This window comes from Amphibalanus amphitrite, unplaced genomic scaffold (genome assembly GCF_019059575.1).
Source record: "Amphibalanus amphitrite isolate SeventyFive unplaced genomic scaffold, NRLGWU_Aamphi_draft 000258F_arrow, whole genome shotgun sequence".
Taxonomy (NCBI): Eukaryota; Metazoa; Arthropoda; class Thecostraca; order Balanomorpha; family Balanidae; genus Amphibalanus; species Amphibalanus amphitrite.
The window spans coordinates 23,092-50,000 of NW_024881753.1; the positions used below are offsets into that span (position 1 = coordinate 23,092).

A 26,909-nucleotide genomic window follows, 5' to 3' on the forward strand; every position below is an offset into this window, starting at 1 on the left:
CAAATTAATTTATTATTTGCCCGATCTTGTTTCGTTTTAGTGGATTATTTTGGCCATTCTGAATTCAATTCTACATTCTAAGCAATGATAAGGAGATACCTGCCACTTTCCTGCGCATTTCAAACGATACCACATAATGCTCTCAGTACGATTAAAGTTTCCTCGTTCCTTTCATTCTTCGCGGATACAAATTCACAGTCGCATGCCATAAAATAAACTATTTGATATCGCATTCACAGCCCCAGCAACATCTCTGGTAAAGCCTCATTCGTGTCGCTTTAGTCAGCGACTAGCTTGTCTCACACAGACACTGTCACGTCATACCCTGGCCACTTCCGCCGAACATCAACTTTTGTGTAACAAAAATAGTATCACCTGAACTTGATGAAATGGTCTTCTAATGTCAAACGCACCCGAGTTCAAATGAGGCTTTATTAAAGGGACACTCCCACCTTAACATTAGTTTTGAGTTGAGATAGCCAAATTGATGGCCATGGCCTGCAAATACCGGTTTGGGCACTCACAACATCGACAAATGCTTTAATTCGGAGATATGGAATTTCAAACTTGCAGTTTTCGGATTCTAAGGGGTTAGTGCATTGGTATGCCCCCTTAGAATTTGTGATGTCAGCGGAGATCTAACGATTTTTAAATCTTTTACTAAAACGTTTGGTAGCACGCGGTGGTATATGCTGCTTTGCGCGCAACAAATGCCGCACTTTCAAATAAAGTCGCTAGGAACAGCGGAGATCCCAAAAAGTAAACAAAAGTAAAAGTCTAATATCTTGAAAACCGGTGAATATTTTTCGATGAAATTTTGTAGATATTCGTTTTCGCTCTTTCTGAACCGAGCGACATCACTTTCGTGCCAATTCATTAACTTTTTTGAAGGTGGGAGGGTCCCTTTAAGTTGAGCAGTCTACGTGTCTTCGTATGTCCAAAACCGTTATTAAACTATGTGCACTATTCGTTGACATTCCAAGAAAAATACTGAGTTGAGTTCCGTAAATTCGATCGTTGAAGCACTACATTATCAGCTACACATCAGGTCGTATATGCTAAATAGGGCTAATTCAAACAGAGCGCGAAGGAGCATCATCCGTATTTGATAAAAAGCTCAGAAAGCATTACAAAGTCAATGACCTCCACGTGAGCCGGGAGGTGCTTATTTGGCACGGTCCCGGACATGAAGGTTTGCGTGATCGGATTGTCTGGTTGCCATGACGACGCTGTTGCTCGGCTGAACGTGTCCGACTCGTCCGACTCCGGACATAGTGCAACTCCCTAATGAGATGGCTAATCCTATCCCCGTAACTAGGTATTACGGACAGGGGGCGGAGGGGTGCATTTCGACAAACACATTAGCCAACTGTGGGACAGCGGCTTAGTCTGGCCGGTCGTTGACTGACCCGTGTTGTAAGTTGGCTGATATTCACCCAACACGACATTAATATCCTTGAAATAGGCGGCACAAGTACACCGCCGTATCACCAAGCGACGGTGAGCTTTGTAATATGATATCAAAGCTTATATTAATGTCATACGCCGCTTTGATGATCTATGACAAAAGCATCAGGAACTGCCAGAAATGCGGTGAAATTGAGTGAATGTTAAGTTCCAGCGAATAGAATATGTTTCAGCTTAGTCAGTCGAGCTCCATCTCAGCATAGCGCCAGGACATGTAATGCAGCATTTACAAATGTCGCTAACTATATTTTAACACAAACAAATCACGATTTCCAACAGTTCCGTTGACTACCCCTCACAGTTTCACTCGAATTCACTGGTAGGCACCCAAGTCACGCATCACCGAACGGACTGAAGTCGCTTGGAAAACGACAAGTCCAGCCCTTCTCGACACTCTCGACACGAGCAGCAATCTTCGGCGCCAAGATCGACATGAAGAAATCAGACGCCGGTTTTATACGATCGTTTGCGTAACTGAAAAGAAACACTATCGACGAGATAATAAATCTAGTAGCCTTTGCGACCGCGAAACCTTTGCCGAGCATCCAACTGCAACAAGGAAAGAAAGTCATTAAAAACAAAAAGTGAAAAGACGTCCTTACACACTGCTTTGGTGTTTCCATTTTAACCATGATTTCCCGGAAAAGATTAGGAACAAGCAAACATGAATAATGAATATGGACTGAATGGATATGGATCAACTCAACCCGTGTCCATGAAAAGAAACGGAATGCATTTAAGTAAAAATGTGCAAAAGTGCGCAAAATACTACACTTCAGGCTAATGTATAAGCTTGGAGTTCGAAACAAAAAATTAGACACGATGACAAGATAAAACCTGACTGAATCTGGTAAGAGGACCTCGAGGAATTGTGGAACACAATGACATCGAACAAGGCGAAATAAAGACACGACCGGAGCCAAGATTCTCGACAAAACAGCTGGAATCCGAGGCCGATCCGATATTAGGAAAACGAAACCTCCATAAAGTACATCATCAGGAGCATGACGCATGGCGGAAGCCGAAACATGGGATGGAGTGGAGCGGACCCTTTAACACAAACCACGGAGTTGGGTGGATGGAGTTAGCGAGTTCGGAACTCGCAACCTCGTCGAACAAAGTAAAATAATACGGCGGGATTAATCCATAAAAAGCAATGATGAATTGAGGACCGGCGCAAATGGCGGTGGAAAAGGCTGGGAGGCACGGCAAGGAAACTTAGGGGAATCATTCCTCATGAAAACACTGTCCCTTATCAAAGTTAAATGATTGAGTATTCTTAAGTAATAACAGCTCTGAAAATAGCTATTAAAATGTTATTTTTAAGCAGCATCCTTACTAGGTAGAGAGCCTGATCAGAATTTGAAAGCCAAGCAGCTTCATTTATGGAGCCGAGCCACTATGCTATGATATCGGAGCGGTAAAGGCGACAACTACGCCACCTTCTGGTGAACGGCCGAACTTGTGTCCTATTCAGGTGGCGCCACTGCCCACGCCCAACGACGTTTTACGATAAAGTGATGAACAAACGCCAGCAGGATGTGGATTCAGAATTCAGGAAGACAATGGCGTACTCACCAGCGACCGTTTGCACTCGAAGAAGGACCACTTAAGCTGGAGGCACTCGTCGGGGACGGTGTGATCCGGGTGGGTGAGACAGTCCTTGGGCAGACGGCCGCCCTGCCGGCGGAGAGAGGGGGGGCGTGAATGGGCGATCGCGAACTACGCGATCGCTGACTTCTTATATATTTCATCCATCACAAGCAGAGAGTATCTCAGTCTCTGACTGCTGATATCACGCATGAGTGTCAAATTAATGACAGAATTTCTCTTATCCTGACAACAAGAGTGCCAAAATACAATCAGTTGCTATATCTTAATGATAGATGCAAAATATCTATCACTTCAGTTGCCCTTAGAGTGACAAAAAATATCAGAGTCCCCCTATCCTACATGATCAGAGTGGCAAAAAATTATACCACAGTCCCTCCTGCCCTACTCACCTTGACACATGGACTATTCATGATGCAGGTTTTCAGTTCCTCTCTCAGCCCCTGGCAGGGCACAGTTTGCTGAGCGATAGGCTCATCATCCACATCATACTTCTGTGGCATCTTGGCTGCTTTTATGGAGAGGTTAGGACCTGTGCAAGAAGAGGAGTATTTTCAGCAGAGTTCTCAGTTCCAATGATAGCCAACAGGCAGATATGAAGTCACAGTCAGTCACCTTACAGATTGAGATGGCAGCTGATAATTCATGATTTATTGTCATATCTCTGTGCAAACACCTGTAGAGTCCATTAAAAGGATCTGAATGATCATCTCAGGTCAAATGCATCAACATCACTGCTGAGTTTTGAGGAATGATTCGAAGTGGTGCTGCAGTTGCACAACATCATATCAAACCATCACAGCCTGTCCTGACCCCTCAGCACATGACATAGACTGAGACCGCTTCAGATGCCTTAGCAGCTTTAGCGACAAAGCACAACTGGCAGTCTGCATTACAGCATCTGAAACAATTGAGAAAAATTAGCTTTTATTTATCTTGAAAGTCCTGTTGACATTAAAAATGATTACAAACATTGGTATACATTATCTGGTCATTTCTTTGAGTGTTTCAGCTTTGATTTGCCTCTTTTTCAGAGACTAGGTCAAGGTGGGTAAATCCAGCTTGAAATATCGTTTCAGTCGACAGTCGAAAATATCAGTCGAAAATATGATACAAATATGTAAAACGACACTATGTCACTGTTCCTTCAAAGTTATATGACTATTCTTTGTATTTTCACCGTTAAGTGCCAGTTCAGTCACCCTATCCTATTTGTTATCCAACTCCCAATCCAACGCCACTCCAAATATACTTCTTTTTTTGTTCGAAGCCAGTTACTGCTATTTTTTGGAGCTTGACTTGCTTTACGAGAATAACGTCATCGCTACTTTCATGAGCAGCAATCTGCAGTTTCATTGGTGGCCATTGTGCTAATGACATCATCATACGATATTTTGCTGCTGACAAAAATAGTGCTAGAAATTTAGAACACCTGTTTTTTGTCTTTGATCCTTCTTGTTTGTCTCAAAATTTCCAGCTGAGTGATATTAAATGACGTCAAAATAAGTACTCCCGGTGTTGTGCCTATTCTTCGCCGAGAGTATATAAAGAATATCATTTTCAGGGTTTTTTTCTCATACATCGTCAAAATATTTGGTCATCGCGTTTTATACTGAGAACTAAGAGTCAAAAGTCACCAAAACCTTATATGACGTCATACACTCCTTTCGAAATCAATCAAACGGACCTTGAACTGTAAACAAACTCCAATTTGACTGGGTGCGCCAGTTCTTGCGAGCTGCGGGCGGAGGTGGGCGTGTGAGATGGCGATTGGAGTGGGGCTTATAAGCTTTTAGTGCTGCTGCTGATTTTGCCCTTTTTATATTCATTGACTGTGACTACTTCTATCCTGATCACCACTCAAATAACCCCAGGAAAAGCCCACTCTCGCCAAAGAGTTGTAGCCCACAGACCAGGCCCCCAGCTTTCAGACTTTATCTAGCTCAAACTCACACTGGGTCTTAGTGATATTATTTGTATTCAAAATGGATGATAAGCAGTTAGCATATGAAGCAATGTGTGCTGGTGGTGATGTAGGGAAGCCAACACCTTGGAAGAAGAAAGACCAAAATCCAGGAGCCCAGCGCAGGGTCCTCTGGGATGATTCGACAGAGGGCGGAGAAGAAGAGTAAGTGTTTATCATTCAGCAGATATAAGCTGATGGGATCATGCGTTTCTGTGAGGCTCGTCTCATTTGTTTGGGTGTGTTTGTTCATTTTTCAGCATCATTATGTGCTTTACATTTTGTCTTATGCTAGCAGTCTAGATCAAGATAGGTTCATATGAACTGGCTAACTTAAACTTGCATCTTAGGACTGCTATTTTCTTCTAGGACATCTTTTATGTCAAAAAAGAGTTGTGATCCTTTTAGGCTTGTGAAGCAGCCCTGCCTATCGTGGAATATTTTTGCAATTCTCAAACACAAACAGGCTAGTTGACAGAGATTTGTGAAATTCTTATCCCAACAGTGAGGAACTTTGGTATGCCAGTGTAACTGGATTAAATAAGTGATGGCTTGGAACATTTTTTGCCCATTTGTCCCATTGCTTTAGCATCGATTCCATGTAGGCACACAGTGTATCGTCATGCAACTTTCACATGTTTATATTCAGCTCTTGACCACAAAGTCTGCATTAAATCTGCATTGCCTCAGCAGGTTATTCCTCCTACTTGAGAACAATTCTAGTGCAGACATGCCCTGCTTGAGAGCCTGACATTACAGCAAACTCTGCCTGACTTTTTCTGCTATGTCCCACTCCCATCCCATCGCTTCTTTGATCTGCGAGGAGAAGGCCTCAGCCCTCAGGTAACATTTTCCGCTTACTGACACTACTTTGTGCCATTTTGATCACATCTTAGCGTGTCTCACCGCCCTGGGCCGCTAAAGTGACCGATACTCGTAAATCAGCGCCGAGGCTCACGGCTCTGGGCGATCTTTGTGACTAGGTTTGGCCGACTCGTCACGTAACCGTCATCGGTACCGCGCTGGTGGTCATACTGTGGGCGCTCCCACTCCCCGCCCCCCGTGTGACCCGAGTCCCGACCCTCGGCTGCCGGTACGATCCGTATGAGCCGTTCTGCTGTCGGTTGACGCCATCCAGTGACCACATACAGCGGTGTTTGTATGTTGGGACCGCCGCCGTGGGTGGCGGGTGACCACTGACCAGCCGGTGAGGGGGGGGGCGTCACGGCGGTCACTGGTCGGTGGACGATATGTGGTAGATATCGTGACGCCGTGACGATATGTAATGGTGTCACGGGCAGGAGCGTGACGATCGAGTCAGTGCAAATGTCACTCTGATGAAACGGTGATCTTTTTGAGCTGGACATGGCTTCGTTCACTGAAGATAGGGACATCGATGTTATCAAGACCCTTGGGATTGGGAATGTAGCCGGTCGTTGCTTTCACCTGCGAGTGACCGGTGCGGCGTCCCGTTACTTCAGAGAGTTGAACTGGGAAACTCATCGACATCCACGTCGGGATTACCGAAGTCGAGAGATGAGATGTACACGAGTCTCAGAGAGCGCTGAGTTGAATGTTGAATCAGCCGTTGATTCCAATACGTTCAAATAGTTGTTTGCATTTGGTCTGTTGTATTCACGCTGAGCGAGTAGACCGTCTATTGTACCAACCTTAGCGCTCTTCGGCTAACCTGGAACAGATGTGTCACTGTCGGACCACGGGTCTTATTTGAATTTCAGCTATCTCTCAGCAGTGATTAACCCTGGTATTTCCGCAGCTGGTTTGGCACGTTCGGCGAGCGAATAGTTGGACGACCTTGGAGCGCCACGTTTCCACAAATTGAATTCCGAGAGACCAATATTGGGTTCCGAGTGTGATTGGGCACAGTTTCACCTTTTTGTCCTACGAAATTACCAGAGCTGTCAAATATCAGTCGACTACCCACTTCATTTCGATTGTCTACGGCGACACTCCTTGGCCAAACCACTCCTTTTTTCACTCGACGTCTCAACCCCATCCCGTCCATGCCTTTATCCACCGGGGACCATGATCTCACCGCACTTATATGGTCTTCCTAGCGACATTTTATGTTGATCCCGCCGTAACGACAGCCGGTGAGGCGGTACTGCGGCCATCCCACGCTTTCTGCTGTCGTGTCCGATGGTCACGGGAATGGACGTTGAGCGGCTGTCACGGTATGGGTCGTGGAACTTTTGACAGACGCCGGCTCTGGTGGGACCGCCGCGCCGGCGCTATCGGAGCCGTGGGTGTTCCGGCAGATGGGCGGGGTGTGTGCAGTCGGCGGCCATATCCACGGCTAGAGAGTGTTCAGCAAACACGCGCGAATATTGTGGGAAAACGAAAGAGCGCAAACTATCATTCTTTCTATGAAGTTCTTCAGAATTCCTGATCTTTTTTTGTATTATTATGCCACCGAACCAAGTCCGTTTCTGTCATGTTTTGATTGGAGGCTGCCGCTGCTAGAGTTCCACCAGTCCCACCTTCCATGTTCTCGTAAAGCCAACATTTTCTGTGTCACACAGCGGCTTTTGTTTTCATTGGGATAACTGGCGCACAATAGGGCTAATTGGGTCATTTGTTTTCATTTCTCGCGACGTCATTTATCCAGCGGACTCAGTGGACGGAAATATGTGCTGATGTCGCACGCACGGGAGAACCCGCGTTGTCCATGGCTCAGTCCCGCGATAGATTCATGGAATACGTCCGGCTTGTAAGGACAAATCCATATCGCCTTGTCCTGACCACAGATATTTCTCTCGTCATAACAAGCTGCCATTGAGTGACTTCCAACAGTCAACACGCAGTCATTGGCCATGTAGTGCTCTCATGACACCGCTAGCTGCCAATGAGTGCTCTAATGGCGTCAGTCACTCGCCGCTGAGTGCTCTGTTGTTTTCTATATACCCCGAGTGCTCCTATCTCGTCAGTCATTCACCCTGGAACGCTCCTAAGTGAATACCGTGCTCGTGCATAGATCGCCGCAGGTATCCCCGATCAATCACCGATGACTTCTGCTGGGGACTGGCCCAGGCGGCGTCTCCCTGCGCCTCCACCCACGGCTGACGGCGCCCGGATATCGCGGATTGATGGGACATTTATAGCAGGGCGGCGCCGCCCGGATCAGTGTGGTGGGACAGGGCGGCTGCGATAGGAGAGGTGCGGCTTCTTCTGGCCGACCAGAGGATGAACCATGCTTATTGCTTAAAGTGCTTACATGTGTAAAAATTACTGGCGATACATTACGATTAATATGCTATTCTTATCCCACGGTCTATTGAGTACTGGTGTCATCCTGCCGCTCTCATCTCATCCCTCTGCATCACCAGTGCAGTAGTCGGTCGAAGCTCTCTTTTTAAGTCGCCGGTCTGCATCTCCACCGTTGATCGATGGCGCCGGAAGGGCGTGTCGGCCTCCCCCTTACGTCACCCCTGTCTGGCACAGGACGCCGCCCCCACGGCGACGCCCTACTCCCCCCCCCCCGACCCCGCTGTGCCGTCTGTGTTGCCAACCTGAATCCGAGGGGGGATATTGATTATTCCGCATGGTCGATAAAGCCAACTCATGGCACCAAGTACTTACAGGTGCAAGTAAAATAAGCATGTTGGCATTAGTACTGCCCCGACGCTACCTGAGTTGATGTTTCCGGCGTTGTTTGCTGGCCAGGATTTGTTTTAAGGACATCTGTACAGTTTGTCTTTCGAAACGGTTTTACTCTAGCTACTGCCGTTTTACTGCCTGTTCAAGAATTCATTGGAGTTTTTGTTAGCTACTTTATCATGCTAGAAGCTCGACAAGCAATTCTAAGACCTACCATTGTTCTTTTATTCTTATTTATTCCACTGGCCAGCACCATTTCTGGATGTGAAATGGAGTGGTCCTGTCCAGCCGTCGCCACCCCCTCCTGAGGAAATATGGATGGCGTCTTTCCCCGTGTCAGAACCACAACATATCGCATCTCTGTACGATAGGCCTGCTGTCTGATCTGTCCAGAAAAGAACTTGTTATGGATATTCGTCGGCGATTGGCATCACAGTTTGGCTATCGTTCCATCTTGTTTGACGCCTTGCGTCGAGAGGTGGCCAATCGTGAATTGTAATCGGCGACGTACTACGATAGAGCGTTAGTTATTTATGGGCATTCACTTTTAGATTCTTCTCGCTACTGTGGCTGCGTTTCGCTGTTTCCTCCCCTAAGTCTCTCCTTGCTACCGGTGCGGCTGTTCCCTCGGGTCCTGGCGGGGCGTGACGCACGGTAAACACGACCGTTTATAAACACCTCTCCGTAAACACGTTACACTGAGTGATGCGGCAGTCGTGTCAAACGTGTCAACAGCACGCCATTGCCACCCCGGCTGCGCGGAAAAGCAGCTCGAGTCGGAGACGTTTCTGGAGAAAGGGGAGGGTGATGTCCCGAATTTGTAAGGTACCTAGCTGAAATTCCAGCGTAATGTCCTTTTACTGAGGCATGCAAAACTCCTGGATGGTCTGACTCGATAGAGGGTCTTCGTTCCGTCACTCAGCGCATGACCGGTGTGCAGTATCTTCGGCTATCTGCCGTGTTTTGACTACGCTGACAGCATGTCGACAGGTCGCTCGCGGCGTCTTACTCAGCGGTCTGCGCTCAGTGTGCTCAGTGTCGACCATTGCAATACTTTGCTGAAGGTAGACTGCGTTTTGGTTGACATTATCAATGAAAACTAATGTAATTTTGTGGACCTGGGATATTTGTTCTGGCTTTATTGTCCACTTTGGAACACTCGTGATTTATTGACAATGCTCTTCTTGGATGTCTTTCGAAGCCTTTATTGCCTGGTGATAAACCCTTTTCACCTGCTCTTATCTCAGAGCCTAAAGGAGCGTGTATAGCGCTCCTTGCCGGCGTGGAACCCCTCTCCACGGCCTTACATACATTGCCGGCGTCTCACTACCGTATATGGTCTGTAGTGTGGTGCGTGACCCGACGTCCAATGAACGAAGACGCGCGGGTTTCACAACAGTCCGCCCCGCCGCTGGAGGAGACGGTACTCCCTGACTCCGGGGTCACAGCGTGCAACCGCACGGCGCGGGTGAAATAAACGGAACTCGGACTGTGAAATTAGTTGAATTTGATCAATTGCCTCTAGGTCGAAAGATGCCTTCGAAGGCACTGGATAGCGAAGATCTCTGAATAAATAATTGCATAGGTGCATAGGTGTATTAGGACTGCATCTACACAAAGTCCATTCTGCATCATAATTTCCCCAATATGTATCATAAGCAGCATCCACACAAACTTACTTCTGGCGTCATTTTCCATTCGGGTCCCCTCAAACCGCTGCGGTGCGAGACGCTCCTCACCCTGCGTCCCGCGTGAGTCAGAGGGCTTTGGGACGGCGTGTCCCTCGTCGCTCTGAGGCCAGAGACGTCCCGGGCCTGCAGTCGGTGCAGCGGGCCACCAGCTCGGCGGCCCGGGCCCTCTGAGTCACCGCTAGCTGATAAGGTTGGGGGAGGGGAATAGGAAGAGGGATCTTAGGCACCCCAGTGTAAAGGGATGACCCGCCGTCGCGTCGCGACGGTGTTTTGCGGTTGGGATATTTTGTAATGAGACCACACTACTGGTGCTATCAGGGTAGTAGGCAGGTGTGGAAGACAGTAGCCAATGATTCACGTTTGGGTCCTTGCCTATCAATGCTGCATTAGCACGCTAATCCTTGCACCAGCTAGCAAAGATAGTCCGATGTTGATTAGACCGTGTGGGTAGTGGTCACCGGCTATTCCGAACCGGACAAATGAACGTACGGTCCGCTTTCGTCCAAATATTCCAATCTAGCAGCACAGCTATTCTACCTACCCACACACCGGGTGGATTCTAGTTGCTAACGACTTGCACTCATGGCTCCCCATTTCAAAAATGGTTGTTACTATGCCGTGAATTCAGAGCTATTTGACCGATTTTGTCCCGACGGCTACGTATGGTCAGATACTGGTTTGTTTGCCTCCGACTGGTTATTACGAGAGCTACGGCCTGAAGCTTCCGCGGCCATATACGTGCCCCGTACGGCAGCCGGTCCGGCGGCACCCTTTGATCGACGAGCGGCGTCTGTGTTTGATTGGTGGGTGAGATCGGTGAGATCACCGTCCGTTCGCCGACCCAAACCTGTGGACCCGGCACGGCCTCTGATGTCAGGGTGGGCCACCGGGGCAGGCGCTGGGTTGTGTATGGCAGGGGGAAACAGAAACACGGATGGCGTCATGGGTTTTCAAAAGGTGGTGGACGGTGGTGATCAAAATGGCTATTGCTTTTAAAAGGCCATGAGGTCACGTTGGTGCGGATATTGCACTGTATTTACTGCTTTTATGACGACTTTCTCTGGCGCTTACCGTACTTCGATGATATCATACTTTGAAGACTTAACCTGACCGTAATCAGCTGTATCCCTGCTTTCATCGGGCTTCAATCTGGCTTTGTGGGGCCCCATGTGTGATTGAAGGGCTTCTTATCTAAATGCACTCTTCAATTCACTGATGCACACCGTATGAGTCAGTTTTTCACCCTCTTACTATCAACTGATTATTAACAGTCGACTTAATGTTGGCTATCATGTCAAGCTGAAGCACATCACACAATATCACGTTAAAGTCCGTGGGTTGTGATTGAATCGGCTCACTCAGTGCGGCCAATCACAATCGACGTCACATGCGATGTGTGATGAAATGATGTGTTTTTTTCTCATGTGTTTGATCGATATGGTCATCACTTATCGGCCTATTTAACCTCTTGACATGAGGTAGTGCAATACTTTAACGTGAGTGAAATGCGTCAGCACATAAAGATATTGATTTGTGGTGTCGTTTCAACCTAAATTGACTGATAATGTCACCCCACCCCACCTGTCGATTGGAGCCCATCGATTTACCGCGTGGCAATGTTTCACGGGTGACCATTTGCCGAATTGAATCAACTAATTAGTGTTGCTGTAGTTGGTAGTTGCTTTTGAGGCGGTCAAAACTAACAACGAACTATTCGTAATGCACTGTTCCACATTCACCTGGCCACTATGACAGATGTGTCTGCATTCAGATATGTCTGCATTCCGATGTCACAAGGTCATAGAGCGTATTAGTCTATGTCACGTGTCACGCCCAGGTCACGTGTCACACTGAGGTCGTGACCGATAATTCGTCAGATCGGCATTAGCGCCAGGAAGCCAGAGGTTCCTAGATCACTCAGTTCACGCGTTCGTGCCGTTCGCTGGCCGGAAAATGACGGTGACTTTGCATGTGTCAGTTGAATTACGCGCGGTAAAACACCGCGATTTCGTGATGTTCGTGACGGTATGTCCATTAAATTAAGACGATGGATTAGGGTGAAGTGCGAGCCGCAGAGACTTACCAGCTCCTTTTTACTATCACTCTGCTCAATTATTCAAACGTTTTAAGAATTCATTGCTATGCCAGGTCAGGGGGTAACTATCGGGGTTATTACGACCGTCTGACCTAGTCTGACCCAGTCTGACCCCGTTTGTCACCGTCTAGCCTCGTTTTCCCGATAGGTAGTGCAGCGATTTCACGTTCCGTGATATATGGCTGTTATCTGTCGTGTGCTGTACGCGAAACCCATATCGGTCAGATCGCTGCACCAGGTTTACTGTTGAAGATTGTGGTGGGTGAATGTCTGCTCCACGGATAGATAGCTGTGTGTGTGGCGAGACTATCACCTCGCAATGCCTTTCCGTGCCGTTCCTACCATGCTCTGCGCTGATCCCTGCCGTTTGGTCTTATCCTATTATATCTTGCTCCTTTCTGCTCCACCCTTATTTTGACCTGACCTGACCTGACCTTCATGACCTCACCTGATCCGTTGTCATCTGCGTTTTCAGACCCTGCCTCACTCTTCCCATCCTGCTCCATTACGCGAGCTGATCTGACTTGATCTGCTCTGACCTCATACCTGACCCGACATGACCTTACCCTCTCCCTCCGCAGCATCACGCTACCTGAGGAGGACGAGTGGCTCATCTGGGCCGGCGGTCCGGGCCGAAAACAGGCGCTGCTCCGGTTCAACGCGGCCAACCTGGATGACGAGCCGCCCGACCCCATCGGCCGCCAGTACCAGATGCTCTTCAAAATGCAGAACACGGACAGCAAGTGAGTGGAAACCCGCCGCGCTGCTCCGGAGCCGCTCACATCAGACACTCGCATCAGATCGTTTCGTATCTGACGGCCGTTAACAATGCATGCACGGTGCATGTTTCCGCTTTGTTTGTGTCTGTGTTTGCCGCGTGATCGATATCCAGATCAGCTTTCCGGCATGTTTGCGGGGTCGTGCGGAGCGCAAACAAATGCCATTGTTTGATGGTGGGTGGCCTGAGCTGCTGCCACCCCTCCCCTACCACTACCCTCTGCACTTGTCTTACAGATGAGACCGGTAGATGCGTGCTGCATTTGAACAAGCCCATTATGTTGTGCCTGGTTTTACATGCCGAGTTGATTGTGCGTGGGTGCCCCATCTTGCAACATTTCCTGTTAATGTAATTGGAAACCGAGATCACCAGTGTGCGTGTTTTCGCTACTGTGATCTAGCTGCTTTGATCTGCCGCCAACTGTGCTCTGCTTTCCGGCCGAGTTTGCAAATGAAAGGTATTAATATTCTGGCCGTGATACTAGCAGCTAGCCTTGGTTTTTCTGTTTTGGCGCCCGATGCTGACAAAAAAGCATCCACCACCGCCACTGTCTTCACTACAATTCAACTTTCGGTACAACCTTACTCGCATGCTATTAATCACTTTCGACATAACCATCGACATCGGCATAACCATTCCGACATAACCGACATAACGACATCATCATCATCCTCAGACTGTTCCGGCGAGTGATGGACGTCCACGGGATCAGCGAGTCCTCGGCGTCTGTCAGCGACTTCAATATCCTCTGGACCGGGGTGCACCCGAAGCCGTTCGTCCTGCGGAACCTGTACGACTACCAGCGCGTCAACCACTTCCCCAGGTGGGTGTTCAGGGGTTACGGCGGATGGTCAGTGATTGGTCACTGTTCTCTGGGTACTGCGCTTCGCTCACTCGTGGTTGTCTGTATTGATTCCAGTTCGGAATGAAGCGATTTGGCGAATGAGAATGACTGATGGCTTGGTACTCATCTGAGTAAATGTTGATAGTGTGTTATTTTTATGTATCCTTATGTCACCTGCTGATCTCTGAACGTAGTTTCAAGAGGAGTGTGGCACCCACTTTGCTTTTCCGTCCCCTCTGTCTATCACAGCACTCCATCTCCTCCCGTGTTGTTTTGTTTGAGGGCGCGGGGCGAGTGTCCCCCCCCCTCTTATTCCACCACCATTTGCAGGTGTCCCTCTCCCCTCAGGTGAGTGCCCCTCCCTCCCTCCCTCCCTCCCTCCCTCCCTCTCCTGTCCGGTCCGCCGCTGCTCTGTATCGACTATCAGCTCAGCTATTGACCTCTCGCGGCGTCCTGAGCCGCCCGACCGTCACCGACGCTCGTACACGCACGCTAAAGTGGGAGCGGAGAGATATTGGACAGCTTACGGCGGCGTACGGGAGGGGATTGTGTGGCTGTATGTCACTTCGGTATCTATTGTGGGAGCTGAACAGATGGGTGGGCTGAGTTGCCTGCGGGGATATGTTGGTTTTGTGTGGGTAGGTTCAGTCAAATGTAGGATGCATTGTATGGACTCCTGTGCACAGCAGGAGCTCATTTTTGGTTACGTAGATGCTAAGGATTAGGTTCCCACGCGCTATACAAAACAAGTGTTTTTGCTCGGCGGCTAATATTCGTGTTTCTTAGGTGTGGTTTTATAAATATCTTTTAATCTCGATGTGTTTGCAGACTGGTAGTAAACTTTGCAGGCTGCAGACTCCAACTTTTCCTTATTACAGATTGGGTCTTGTGTGTGTTGAGTCCCACATCATGCGGAGCCAAATCAAGTTTGTAACACCCGAAATATTGGGCGGGTCTACAACTCACAGCCCTCGCTGCCTGTATTCGTGAAATCGTGTAGTTCACCATAGCGATATATTTCCATATGCAAATTATTTGCCATCTGCGAACCATTAACCCACCAGCTTTAACTATATGAACGTTTCCACTCAATAACTACAGATTCTGCCTCCCATTAACTGCCGCCGTCTCCCATCTCGACGTTTCGGGCCGTGATTTTAACATCCCCGACCTGCCGCTGTCGCCACGGTGGCTGACTGTAGAATCCACCACCCATGTCGAAATCTCCCAGTGTCCCCGAAACTCCGCCGTCTCGGCGCCTATTTCCAGCGCCGCGCGGCGGCTGACCGTGCATTAACAGAGCACACACGGCGGCCTCATTGTCCGCCCCTGCGGCCACATTCCGCCGCGTTGGCCGCGTTATGGGCAGCTAGTGAACTGAGCCGGCGCTGCTTCCTCTGCAGGTCGTACGAGCTCACCCGTAAGGACCGGCTCTGTAAGAACATCGAGAGGATGAAGTACATCCGCGGCGCCAAACACTTTGACTTCATACCGCCCAGCTACATCATGCCCACTGAGTATCAGGTGAGATTGTTTGTTTGGTTGTTTGTATTTGTATGTTATTTATATTGTTTTAAAGGTAGATGAATGATTTGGCGGGTGAGCTTTTTTAAAGGAAAATCATCTTAGAATAGGTGTGCTAATTTGTGTTGTGTTTATCCCAGCGAGTTGCACGGTAAGTCGAACGCCGCCTTCTTTCTGTGTTCTTTTCCGGGATGCTGTATCACCAATCATCATTACGGCTCACAGTGGGCCAGGCGCATCAAAAAAGCGGAATTAAGTCGAAAATCAACTTCGGTGAAATTCCTGTAATTATGGGATAGAGTATTGTAAAAATGTCCAAAGTTTCCGAATAAGCAAGTTTCCTTTCCCCAATGTCAAGGCAGATAATGCTATAACGTCGCAAAGTAGGACTTACCGACTGGAGATGGAAATGACTGCTGTGTACCATATTCCGTTCCCCCGATTCAAAAGCTCTCAGCGTAAAATCATTAAAGTTATTCCGTACAAAATAGCTTTAAAAAAACAGCCGGTATTTCTGCGCATGTTTCTCGTACTCAAGTTCCCGGGAACTATTTCATGCTTACTAGTAGCGGTGGGGTTTACAGTGCCTGTTCGGAACCGTGGTAGTGCAACGACGCAATGAATTTATATAAGGATATAAAGAAAACGTCACCGAACAACACGAAGATATTTGCTGCCTGACTTTCCTCAAGGTGTATAGCTTGCTGCCCAATGCAAATATTTTGCGCATTTTTGCGCGAAATGGACAAATAAGGGTTTAACCCTCGCCGGCATAGGCCGTTTTGCATCCCTCGACGGCACAGGGGGATGCGACCCTCCTAGCGTTTGGCCCCTAATTGAGCTAGAGCCTCGCGGAAAAAACCATCGTGTAGGTCGTCACGAGACGAAGCCAACGGTACCCGGTTTTAAGGTCATAGGTCAAATGGTGACCTCTGAGGTCAGGTCATTGGCCGAAAGTCGGGACCTGTTAGAACGTCGTATAGTGTGGCTGCTAAGGGGGTTTTCGGGATGCTGATCACGAATATCATGTTAGTTTTGATCACAGATGATGTCTTCATGCATTTAGGCCAGGTCGGGTCAGCTCAGGTCAGGTCAACCAGTATGGGTCCTGCCGGGTATTCGTAGTAGGTGTCAACCCGCCTCTGACAGCTTCGTAACATGTTACGAAGGCACCAAAACTACTTCGTAAATGTTCAAATGGTTCCTAAATTCGAATTCAGCTCCAAAAACTAGCCCAGAAACATGTAAAACTCGAAAAAGTGAATCGAGGTCATCGAAGGTCAATGACCTGACCTGACCTTCAGGTGACCTTTACACCCACCCTAATGCATGGGACCAACATCATATCACATGTTTGAACGCTTGAAACCACGAAAAGACTGCAAGCGCGCGGCCAATGCGGCATAGTGCCCGCCAGTCCCAGGCACATGTGCAGCGCAGAAATTAAATAATGACGTCATAGGTCAGTGACCTAGCGTAACCAATCAAATTTGAAAATGGATATCGGATTCGGCTTTAGCATGATATTTTACCCTGTAACGAATCGTTTTTGGCACCGCAGCTGTGCTCAATGATTTAATTCCGCTTTTTTGAAGCGCCTGGCCCACTGTGCGGCTCTTCTGTGGATAACTTTGTGGAACCGTATGTGTGCCTGCCGGCGATATTTTACGTCAATAGACCACGAACTATCCAGGAAGTTGTTCCGTGACAGTTGTACAGACTTCCTCGGTCGTGAGGTGCTGGCGTGACTCGTGTCACGTTTCGAGCGACCTCTGATGAACCGTTAGCACGCGTCTGTTGGCTGAGCCCGCTGGTATGCTGTTCGGCAAACATACCAGTACTGGGTTAGCCGTGTCGGCGGTCAGTTTTAGGGGAATAACGACGGATCACAACGGTCTGACGTGCGTCCTCCGTTTTCGTTTGACAGGAGTTTTGTTCGGCGTTTCTGAAGGACCGAGGAGCGTGGATCGTGAAGCCGGTGGCCTCGTCACGCGGCCGTGGTATCTACCTCATTAACCATGTAAGACCGAAGACGGATCGGGAAGGATTGTCTGCTGTATGCATAGTGCATTCCTGTGATGTTTATGGGGATCGAATCAGCTTTTTAATATGCGTTAGTACTTATGTCATCGGTAGATATGGTTATTGTTCACCCATCTGGTAGCTTTCACCTGATCTAGTCGTAACTTCAGCCTAGGAATCTTCGTTACGATAAGATTCTAATGTCAGTAGGTGAGGATTGTATGTCCTAAAGCTGAAAGCCTGGTAGATCATAAACAGGCGAATATGACCGTCAGTCAGCATAAATCAAAGAGATCCCACTGACTTCTTCACTGGTGTGCGGATTACGGGTCATAAAACCAGCCAACATGTATATTCCATCAAACATTGATCCCCAAACCACCCTGTGCTTTTCAATTTATGTAGTCTTTTTGCTCGCCATTTCCACCCCTACCACCACGACATGGCCTTCCTGCTCCATCTTCTGGGTGCTATCTTTTCATCTCTCATCCGTCTTCCGTCTTACCTCTCTCATCCCCCCCCCGCCCCCAGCCGGACCAGATCCCCCTGGACGAGAGTGTGGTGGTCTGTAAGTACATCGAGAACCCGCTGCTGGTCGACGGCTACAAGTGCGACGTGCGGCTGTACGTGGCCGTCACCTCCTACGACCCTCTGGTGATTTACCTGTACGAGGAGGGCCTGATCCGCTTCGCCGCCGTCAAGTACGACCAGAGCGCCAAGATGCTGTGGAACCCGTGTATGCACCTGACCAACTACAGTGTCAACAAGTACCACACCAACTACGTGCAGTGAGTCGGAGGGATCGGATGGGAGGGGCAGGCTGGGGTAAAGGGGACGCTGACTTACATTCTTGTCAATGAATATCATATTATTATGAATATTGTCTGCCAAGTTCGGTGATACTGAGGAGGTCTATTTTCATTTAGATTTGGTAGGACATTGAAGATAGTGATGTAATTATAACTAAGCAGAGAAATGAAGCTTTTCCTGTTTTAACGAGTTGTCACGGCATTTTGTCGAGAGAACCCATCGCTCTACCCTACATCCGTTTTCTCCACACATTTTTGCGAACTCTCCTTTTGCTGAGACCTTCCGTCCTCTCTCCCTGACTCTCGTCACACGTCCCTAACCTCCTCACCACGTCCTTCCAGAAACGATGACGCCGAGGTGGACGACTACGGTAACAAGTGGTCTCTGTCGGCCCTTCTGCGACATCTCAAACTGGCTGGCGAGGACACCACGAGACTCATGCAGGTAAAGGGTTTGGTGGGGAGCGTATCGCTGGAAGGGAGGGGTGTGGGGCGATGGGAGGGAGGTGTGGTTTTACGCTGAGTGTCATAGACCCGGGAACAGGGGGGCAGCGGGGGCGCTTGCCCCCCCAACTTGAGAGCCGAGGGGGCGGCGCCCCCTCAACATTGAGGCAGCGTGAAAGGATCTTTCTTCCCTTTTCCGGACTTCTTTCCTTCTTGTTTTCCATCTAAACATCATCACACGGCATTTTCCTAGCCATCTGAATGGTTTCTGCTGATACAGTATCGATTTCACAACATCTGCTATTGTCATCCCGCTTTGGTTTGGGCCTGGCCTTGGCCATGAGTTTGGCAGGCCAGATTTTATACTAGACCATTTTGAGAAAACTTTGAGAAATATATAACGTACAACGGTGGTAAAATCGTTGCTATAATATAGATATAACACAGTTTACCCGCTCCGGGTGTGAGGGAGGGGTGTGGGGCAATGAGTGCACTGACGTGGCGCCCTCGGAAGGCCGGTATCTATGGGATTAAAGCTCAGCGACACTAAGGGCTTGTCTGATGCATTTGGTTATCGGTAGCACCCTCAGAATCACCGGCGTATAGGGCCCTCAGAGCCGCCGGTAAGGGGCCTTTAGAGGCATTGGTATGGGCCGCGATGCAGATTACAGATTACAGATTACAGATATATTCAGACAAGGTCCTCTCAATAGTGAGGCTTTCAATAGTGAGGCAGGTGCCGGTTCGGGCGCACAGAGGTGCTAGTGTGATTCTCTCAGAGGCGCCGGTGAGGGTCCTTACAGGCGTTGCTCTGGGATCTCATAGACGCTGGTGTGGAGCCGTTACAGACGGGTGTGGGGTCTTTAGAGCTGCTGACGCGAACCCTCTACAAACCAACAGGGGGAAACCCAACAGGAACTACAAACCAACCAGTGACCGGCACGGGGCCCTTAGGCCGGCAGAAGAAGTCTTGTGGGGTCCTTAGAGACCGGCATGGTACTGTCAGACGCCGGTGGGGCCCTCAGGGCTCAGAGTCACCTGTGTGGGGCCCTCCAAAGTTTCCAGTGGGTGGCCTTTAGATGCGCAGGTGTTGACTGTTGGGTCCTCAGAGCCGCCGATATAGGGCTTTAAAAGGCACTGGTATAGGCACTCAGAGTTAGGGGTGTGAAATGCTCAGAGACACCGGTGTGGGCCCTCATAGGCGCCGATGAGGGCCCCCTCAGTTGCCGTTATGGGACCCTCGGAAAAATAAGTGTGTGACCATCACAGGCGGGAAATGCCCCTAGAACTGGCCCCTCATAGGCCGGTAAGAACTCTCAGAGGCCAGTAACGGGCCTTTGGAGTTTGGAGACCACCGAGGGGCCCTTAAAATCAGCAAGATTCCCTCAGAAGCCGGCGTGGGGCCCTTGTTGAGATTTTAGTGTGGTTATTTAGGGCCCATAAGGTGCACTAACGAGACCTATGAGGCCATTCTGAGTCGAAATATGGTCATCGTTAATCCTCAGCGGTCAAATGGCACCGCAGGTCCTCTCGGACCCGAGGGTCCCTTTCAACCCGATGGGTGGGGGGGGGGGGTACGTGTCCCCTTATACCCCTAACTACGCCACTGCTTCATATGCATCATGTCAGGCATTTTAGGCTCGCCCCCCCAACTTGAAAATCGTTCCCGGGCCCCTGCTGAGTGTGTGAGTGAGTGAGTGGGTTAGTGAATAAATGAATGAATGAATGAATGAATGAATGAATGAATGAATGAATGAATGAATGAATGAATGAATGAACGAATGAAGTGGAATTCATGCTGTCACGGATGTTTTGTGAGGTTCGTGGATGAATGGTCCCTTACGAGATCGAATATTCGATGTGACTACAGACTGACGTGATGTAGGCTCAGCGTTGTTTTAGCGCATTCGGGATGTACATATCTCTAGCAGATGGATGTCATTTATCGCCGAGAACTCATGTCTCTGTGATAATTGGAACTGCGTGCTATGTAATCGCCCCGTAATGATGCAGTGTCAACTCTGACCGACATTTCACGGAAACCGTCAGCTCAGGAATGTCGGTGTGTTTTGTAACGTCAATGATTGTGCTGTCCCACTGCGTTGTATGGTACTGTGACCTTTTCTATAATCGATCTTACATAGTAAATTATTTACTTCATAGCCTCATTCCGCCAAGTATTTGGCTGACACTAGCTGTCGATAGCACAGGGACAGCTGACATAATTGCCATCATTGTGTGAGAGCTCCAAAACACTAACCCTGCGTGATTGTCTGCTTGACAGGACATCGAGGCCATCATCGTGAAATCCATCATCGCCGTGGCGCCGACAGTGACCACGGCCTGTAAGATGTTCGTGCCCACCAGGAAGAACTGTTTCGGTGAGTGTCCGGCCCGGTCTGACCCGCGAACGATGAAATGACTCACGGCTGACGGACTGACTCATGACTGGGCGTCGGGAGAGGAGATTTCCTCACCGGTGGAAGCCTGATGATTGAACAAGGAACGGGTGCTGCCGGTTGCTTGGCGACTTTGGTACGACTTTGTTTGTTGGTGCTCATTAAAGATGTAGCGAATTTCCTAGTACGTAGTTTACCTCATTATTTATGAACGTAGCTTACCTGGTACTGCCACAAATCTATTTGTATCGTCCAAGCTTGACGCAAGCATAATTACGTTTACCAGGCAGCATACATGACATATTTGCATATTGCATAAGTTCTAGTGTATTGTATAATGTACTTAAAGCTGACATTCCTGGCTGTTGCTACCACCGAGTGTCAGCTTACATCACATCACTACACAAACCCCTGACGTTCATATAACCCAGGACGTCTTTTAACTCCTCCCCCTCCCGTTCGCAGAGCTTAACTCTTCCCCTCTCCTATCACAGAGCTGTACGGGTTCGACATCCTGATCGACTCCTCGCTCCGTCCGTGGCTGCTGGAGGTAAACCTCTCGCCCTCTCTGGGCTGTGACACGCCACTCGACAGCAAGGTCAAGTCGGCAGTCATCTCTGACCTGTTCACTCTGATCGGGGTGCCGGCCGTGGACCCGGGCCGCGCCAGACAGGTCAAACAGAGGCAGAGGGCTGTCGTCAGGGTGAGTAAGATTGGGGAAGAGGAGGGCTGGGGTGCGGGAGGAAGGGCTGGTGGGGAGGGGAGAGAGAAAGGAGAAGGATGGTTTGGACAGGAAATGAGCGGCCCGTGTAGCTAATTGGATAATCTTGATTAGGATGGCATTTCGAAATGCGTCTGGCAGCTACTGTGCGTAGTTAATTCTCTATTAAAGGGACCCTCCCACCTTAACATTAGATTTGAGTTGAGATAGCCAAAATGGGGTCCCTGGCTCACAATTACCGGTTTCGGCACTCACAACATCGAGAAATGCCTTAAATCGGAAATATTGAATTTCAAAATTGCAGCATTTTGATTCAGAGGGGCTAATGCATAAGAATACCCCTCTGAATGTGTGACGTCATCGCAGATATCTAACGATTTTTAAATGTTTGACTAAAATGTTTTGTAGCACGCGGTGGTATATGCTGCTTTGCGCGCAACAAATGCCGCACTTTTAAATAAAGTCGCTAGGAACAGCGGAGATCCCAAAAAGTAAACAAAAGTAAAGGTCTAATATCTTGAAAATCGGTGAATATTTTTCGATGAAACTTAGTAGATATTGGTTTTCGCTCTTTCTGAACCGAGCGACATCACTTTCATGCCAATTCATTAACTTTTTTGAAGGTGGGAGCCGGGAGGGTCCCTTTAACGTATACTTTAAATATTTTACGCTTTGTCTGAGTTCCCTTTTCAAATCAACCGAAATGCGACCTATCGATTAGGCAGCGAATTGTGTTTCGTTAGATCTTTGTAATGATATCAATGACAGTAGATTGGAGAATTGCGTATTACATAAGCATTTCCGGAGACGCATATCAATGTCAAATGTTCCTCAGTAGAACAACGTATTTATCGATCACACCTTCCCCTCCCCACCCCGTCAGGTGCGCGCCCCCTCCATGGACTCTGTTCCCCGCGGCGGTAAGCCGCTCCGTTCGGCCCTCTCTGCCGAGGAGGCGCGCATCGTCCGAGAGGTACGCGAGGAGGACGCGCGGCGCGGCGCCTTCATCCGCATCTTCCCGGCGCCCGAGACGTGGTCTCTGTACAGCTGCTTCCTGGCACCGGTCAACTCGCACCTGAACCAGATGCTGCACGAGGAGCTGTATCCGCACACCATCGGCGGCCCGCAGGGCAGCTCTGGTGAGGGAGACGGTGACCCGGGGAAACAGAGTTGGTGCGGGGTTGTGGTGGGGTACAACAAGCGAGAGGGCTGTCTGGTTTAATCGAGCTAAGCATGAGAGCTAAAACGTAATATGTGATAACATTTGGTATGCTTTTCGGATTGTATGGAGTGGGAGTAGAAAAAACCGTGTTCAAACTGGCTCCGCTGAACTCGCCGTATTCTGTGCAATGTGAGCAGTTAATTTGCCTCTTTATTCAGTGTGCCTGGTTCCGTGGTATTCAACAGTTTGCAAGTCTTCCACTTTGTTTGCCGTTATGCGCCCTACCACCACCGATATCCCTATACTGTTGTAGCTGTTATGACCAACCCTGCCCCCCCCCCCCGCCCACGACAGGTCCCCGCTCGCTGTGCCGCAAGAGCAGCAGTATCCCCTCTCTCAGCATCACGAGTCGGTCTCGCAGCGAGCGGACCGCCTGCTATGAGCGGCCGCTGGCGCGCGGCTCCAAGGACGCGTTTGTGGGCGCCGGGGAGGGCGGGAGGGACGCGGCCGAGCGGGCCACGGAGCGGCTCACCGTCAAACGGGAGATTATCGAGCAGATGCAGCGAGGTGTCAGGATGAGGTACGGACGCGCCTTGGGGACGGACTGTGGACTGGGGTGGTTTTCATCTAGAGATTTGTTCAATAGTTGCTGGGATAAGGTCCTTGTGCTTAGTGAGCGTCATATTCTCGAATATTTTCTGCTTACATGCCTACATGCCACTTGAAGCGTTGTTCTGCGTTCTGTTTGAGATTTGCCGGGCTTTGGTTTCATGTAGCCTCGAGTAGTCATTTACACCCAAAATTTGATTTCGTCAAAATTGATTAATTAATCGTCAAAATTTAGCCCTCCCTGGCGTGAATGTAAAGGTACCTCTACCTATATTGTCTCCCTCTCGCCCATCTACCCAACCCGTTCTAACCACGCCCTCTATCACTGTTTCAGCCGGTACCAGGCGCGACTGGCGTTCAGTTTCTACCTGCAGCACATTCAGCGCCGACTGATGTGTAACATGGAACAGGTGCAGGGCTCTGGCCAGCTGGAGCTCGTGCTGAGGTTCATCAGGAAGGCGGCGAGAAACCTCACCGACGCCTACGCCATTCAGGTTAGTGTGGAAATCACCCGGCCCGGGGAGGTGTGTGGGAGATTTGAGAGAGATAGAGAGATGAGGTGGTGGGTCGGAGAATGGAGTGTATGAAGCCGATCTGCTTCATGAATGTGGAAATGAGTATAGTGGTCCACTTTACGTAGAAAACCACATAAATTCGACAGACTGAACTTATTAGTGTAGCAGATTCATCTATTGGTCCCATCATGTCACACATCTCATCAGCTTGTCACAGCTCACACACCATCACAGCTGGTCATCACACATACTCCTACGCAGCTCATGCAAGCGTCTATTCGTATGTCTATCCCCCACTTCTCACAGCTCCGTATCTCTCCTTCCCTCAGACGCCGGGCCGACACTTTACACCGGTGGAGAAGGCGATCCTGATCGCCAAGCAGCTGGGCGACTTTATCCACCTGTACAACCGGGAGACACTGGAGCACGTGGCGCCGCGCGAGAGCCCGGCACTGCTGGACGCTCAGCTGCACAAACAGTTCGTCACCGGGGCCAGGTGAGAGACAAACGGGGATGAAGCTTGGCTAAAATGACTGAAAATGTTTGAGACCGATATTTGACGTGGTTTAGGGGTTGATCATGGATGACATTACAGAATAAAATAGTGTGTAATTGCTATTGACGAGGGCTGTTCACTGTTCAGTACTCAGCGTGATCTTGAATGGAGGACATGCAAGGAAGGAACATTTACGCTTTTTGTGAAACGCTTTTAATCACATTTCTACCTAGTTTTTATGTAGTTTTGCGCCAGTCAGGTGTTCCGTGTGTGTCCAATGTCAGCTCCTGTCAATGTTCCACTGAGTGTGTTCGTGTGGGTCTATCCTGCTCGAGTCTGACCGCGTCTCCCTCCGCCGTCGGCAGTGAGTCGGACCTGGAGGAGGCGCTCACGCTGCACACGTCGCTGTTCAACTCGGCCGACCTGTTCCTGGGGCGGGCGCGCGCCCGAGAGCCCGCCTCCCGCGCGCGCACCGCCCCCTCCAGCGCCGCCACCGACGAGACGACCAGCGTGGCGCGCACTGACGAGGACGGCGCGCCGGACTCGGAGACGGCGCGCGCGCGCCAGACGGGAGCCCTCTCCGTGGGGAACCTGCTCAAAACGTCCCTGAGGGACTTCCCGGCACCGGCGGGCGGCGGACGGGACAGAGTGCGAGCGCTCAACAAGATTTACAGGTAACGGACGGCGGCCGAACTGTAGCCTTCCCGCCAGGCTAGACCAGGGTCTGGACTAGGTCTGGTCTGGTCTGGTCTGGTCTTGTCTGGCCTGGCCTGGTCTGGCCTGGCCTGGCCCGGTGAAAGGTCTAGTCGGGTCTAGTATAGTCCGGGCCAGACGGACGCGCCCTGTGGGTGGGTGGGCAGCCGAGGGTCCCGTGGCGCCCCCTGCGGGCTGTCTCCGTAGGCGTGGACCTCGCCTTCACTTCCGAACCGATCTTCATGGGCGACTGCCGCGTCGAACGGCCGCGCCGCCGCGCTGCGAGCTAGCTAAATCACCAGGGTACCTGCGAGTTGGCTTACAACACTAGTCAGTGACACCATAGCTAGTACTTATTGCGGAGCCACTACCGTTTTCAGTGAGCGATTTGGGTGTAATAACGAATAGGAACTACTTTTCAGTAGTTTTGCGATGCGAGCAGACACTAGTTGAAGCGTCGAAGCATCGAAATTAGTCTGGGTTCAGTGTGCTGAAATGTTCAGTTGATTGCGGTACTAATCATGATACCAATGCGGCGCTTTTGCGTCGTGGCGAAGCTAGTATTAGTGATCACTTCTATGCTAGTGAAGCAGCAATTCTATTTTCAAATTAGTCAATGTTATGTGTTATTTTACTACGCATGCGTGTTTGTTTCAATATTCTTGTTCTAATCTCGTGTTGTTTTGTGTTATAGTTGTCTCGTTTTACGCTGAGTATCACTCTGCAATGTCAGCGATAAGTGATTATGGCGAAGCAACTGCCAGCTCACTTCCTTACACATTCTTTAGCTCAGTATTATCTGTCGGTAGTTTTTGCTATTCCTACATCCGAATACTGCCAGCTAGAGTATTATTTTTGGCAGTGGCCGAAGCTTTACCGCATAACTTACGTTTCCTGCTGCGTTGTGGATTATGCCAGGTCGATTGGTGTTTAGTGTGATTGTGTTTGTTCACAAATTATCTATTTATTTAGTACCAGCTACTTCCCTGAAAATCATGTGTCTTACGAGTGCAAACACCTATATGTGCTACTTACCAACGAGATTATTCAGGGCGCGGAGCAACGATCGTCTTTTTTCCTCGGCGATGACTTAAAGTTTGCGTGTTATGTACTGATGTCATGTTCCTCAAGCCGGGGCCTGCCAAGCCAAAGCCAATGGTGCACAATGGGCCTGTGTCGCGACTCCGCGTGGTCTGTAGGACCGCGCGGCGGGTGCCGACGGCCCGACCTGCCTTTCATATCGAGTCACTGGGTCACAGAGAGAGGAAGGGAGGGGAGAGAGAGGGATGAGAGGAGCGAGCGAATACAGTCAGGCACAAAGGGACTCTGTTGTTTGTCTAGCTGAGGGTGGAACAACGTGCTTTCACGTGGATAACACTGAAGCTAATTTGGGAAACTAAACGGTCTTGAATCGGCGACTGCTGTGTCTTGGACCATTCATAGTTATC

The 26,909-nt window shown here is 49.5% G+C and overlaps 2 protein-coding genes across 4 annotated transcripts; one reads left to right on the top strand and one right to left on the bottom strand.

The window, feature by feature from the left end:
- Nucleotides 1–1,692: 1,692 nt before the first annotated feature.
- LOC122386627 (cytochrome c oxidase assembly factor 5-like) lies at nt 1,693–4,323 on the bottom strand. Of its 3 annotated transcripts, none has more exons than XM_043375991.1 (4): nt 4,281–4,323; nt 3,471–3,610; nt 3,046–3,147; nt 1,693–2,016 (listed from the first exon to the last, which is right to left on the bottom strand). In XM_043375991.1, exons 2-4 carry the CDS (start codon nt 3,579–3,581, stop codon nt 1,975–1,977), a joined length of 255 nt encoding a protein of 84 aa, XP_043231926.1. In that variant the 5' UTR covers nt 3,582–3,610; nt 4,281–4,323; the 3' UTR covers nt 1,693–1,974. The 3 variants fall into 3 exon arrangements, with proteins under 3 accessions (XP_043231926.1, XP_043231925.1, XP_043231924.1); XM_043375990.1 differs by having other exon boundaries at nt 4,259–4,310; XM_043375989.1 differs by lacking the exon at nt 4,281–4,323 and adding an exon at nt 4,061–4,148.
- Nucleotides 4,324–4,791: 468 nt separating this feature from the next.
- On the top strand, nt 4,792–26,785 carry LOC122386655 (tubulin polyglutamylase TTLL5-like). The gene is made up of 14 exons (XM_043376061.1): nt 4,792–5,206; nt 13,027–13,188; nt 13,900–14,046; nt 15,471–15,591; nt 17,519–17,611; nt 18,145–18,401; nt 18,765–18,867; nt 21,151–21,247; nt 21,760–21,968; nt 22,870–23,125; nt 23,503–23,728; nt 24,092–24,251; nt 24,602–24,768; nt 25,134–26,785. The coding sequence occupies exons 1-14, from the start codon at nt 5,064–5,066 to the stop codon at nt 25,444–25,446; spliced, it is 2,454 nt and encodes an 817-aa protein (XP_043231996.1). The 5' UTR covers nt 4,792–5,063; the 3' UTR covers nt 25,447–26,785.
- Nucleotides 26,786–26,909: the final 124 nt, after the last annotated feature.

Bases quoted from the DNA above. Each gene is read 5' to 3' on its own strand.
- LOC122386627 (XM_043375991.1), bottom strand. From the start codon at position 3,581: ATGCCACAGAAGTATGATGTGGATGATGAGCCTATCGCTCAGCAAACT. The intron at 3,148-3,470 runs GTGAGTAGGGCA...CTCCGCCGGCAG, and splicing joins TGAATAGTCCATGTGTCAAG to GGCGGCCGTCTGCCCAAGGA. The intron at 2,017-3,045 runs GTGAGTACGCCA...TCCTTGTTGCAG, and splicing joins TCGAGTGCAAACGGTCGCTG to TTGGATGCTCGGCAAAGGTT.
- LOC122386655 (XM_043376061.1), top strand. From the start codon at position 5,064: ATGGATGATAAGCAGTTAGCATATGAAGCAATGTGTGCTGGTGGTGAT. The intron at 13,189-13,899 runs GTGAGTGGAAAC...CATCATCCTCAG, and splicing joins ATGCAGAACACGGACAGCAA to ACTGTTCCGGCGAGTGATGG. The intron at 17,612-18,144 runs GTAAGACCGAAG...CCCCGCCCCCAG, and splicing joins GTATCTACCTCATTAACCAT to CCGGACCAGATCCCCCTGGA.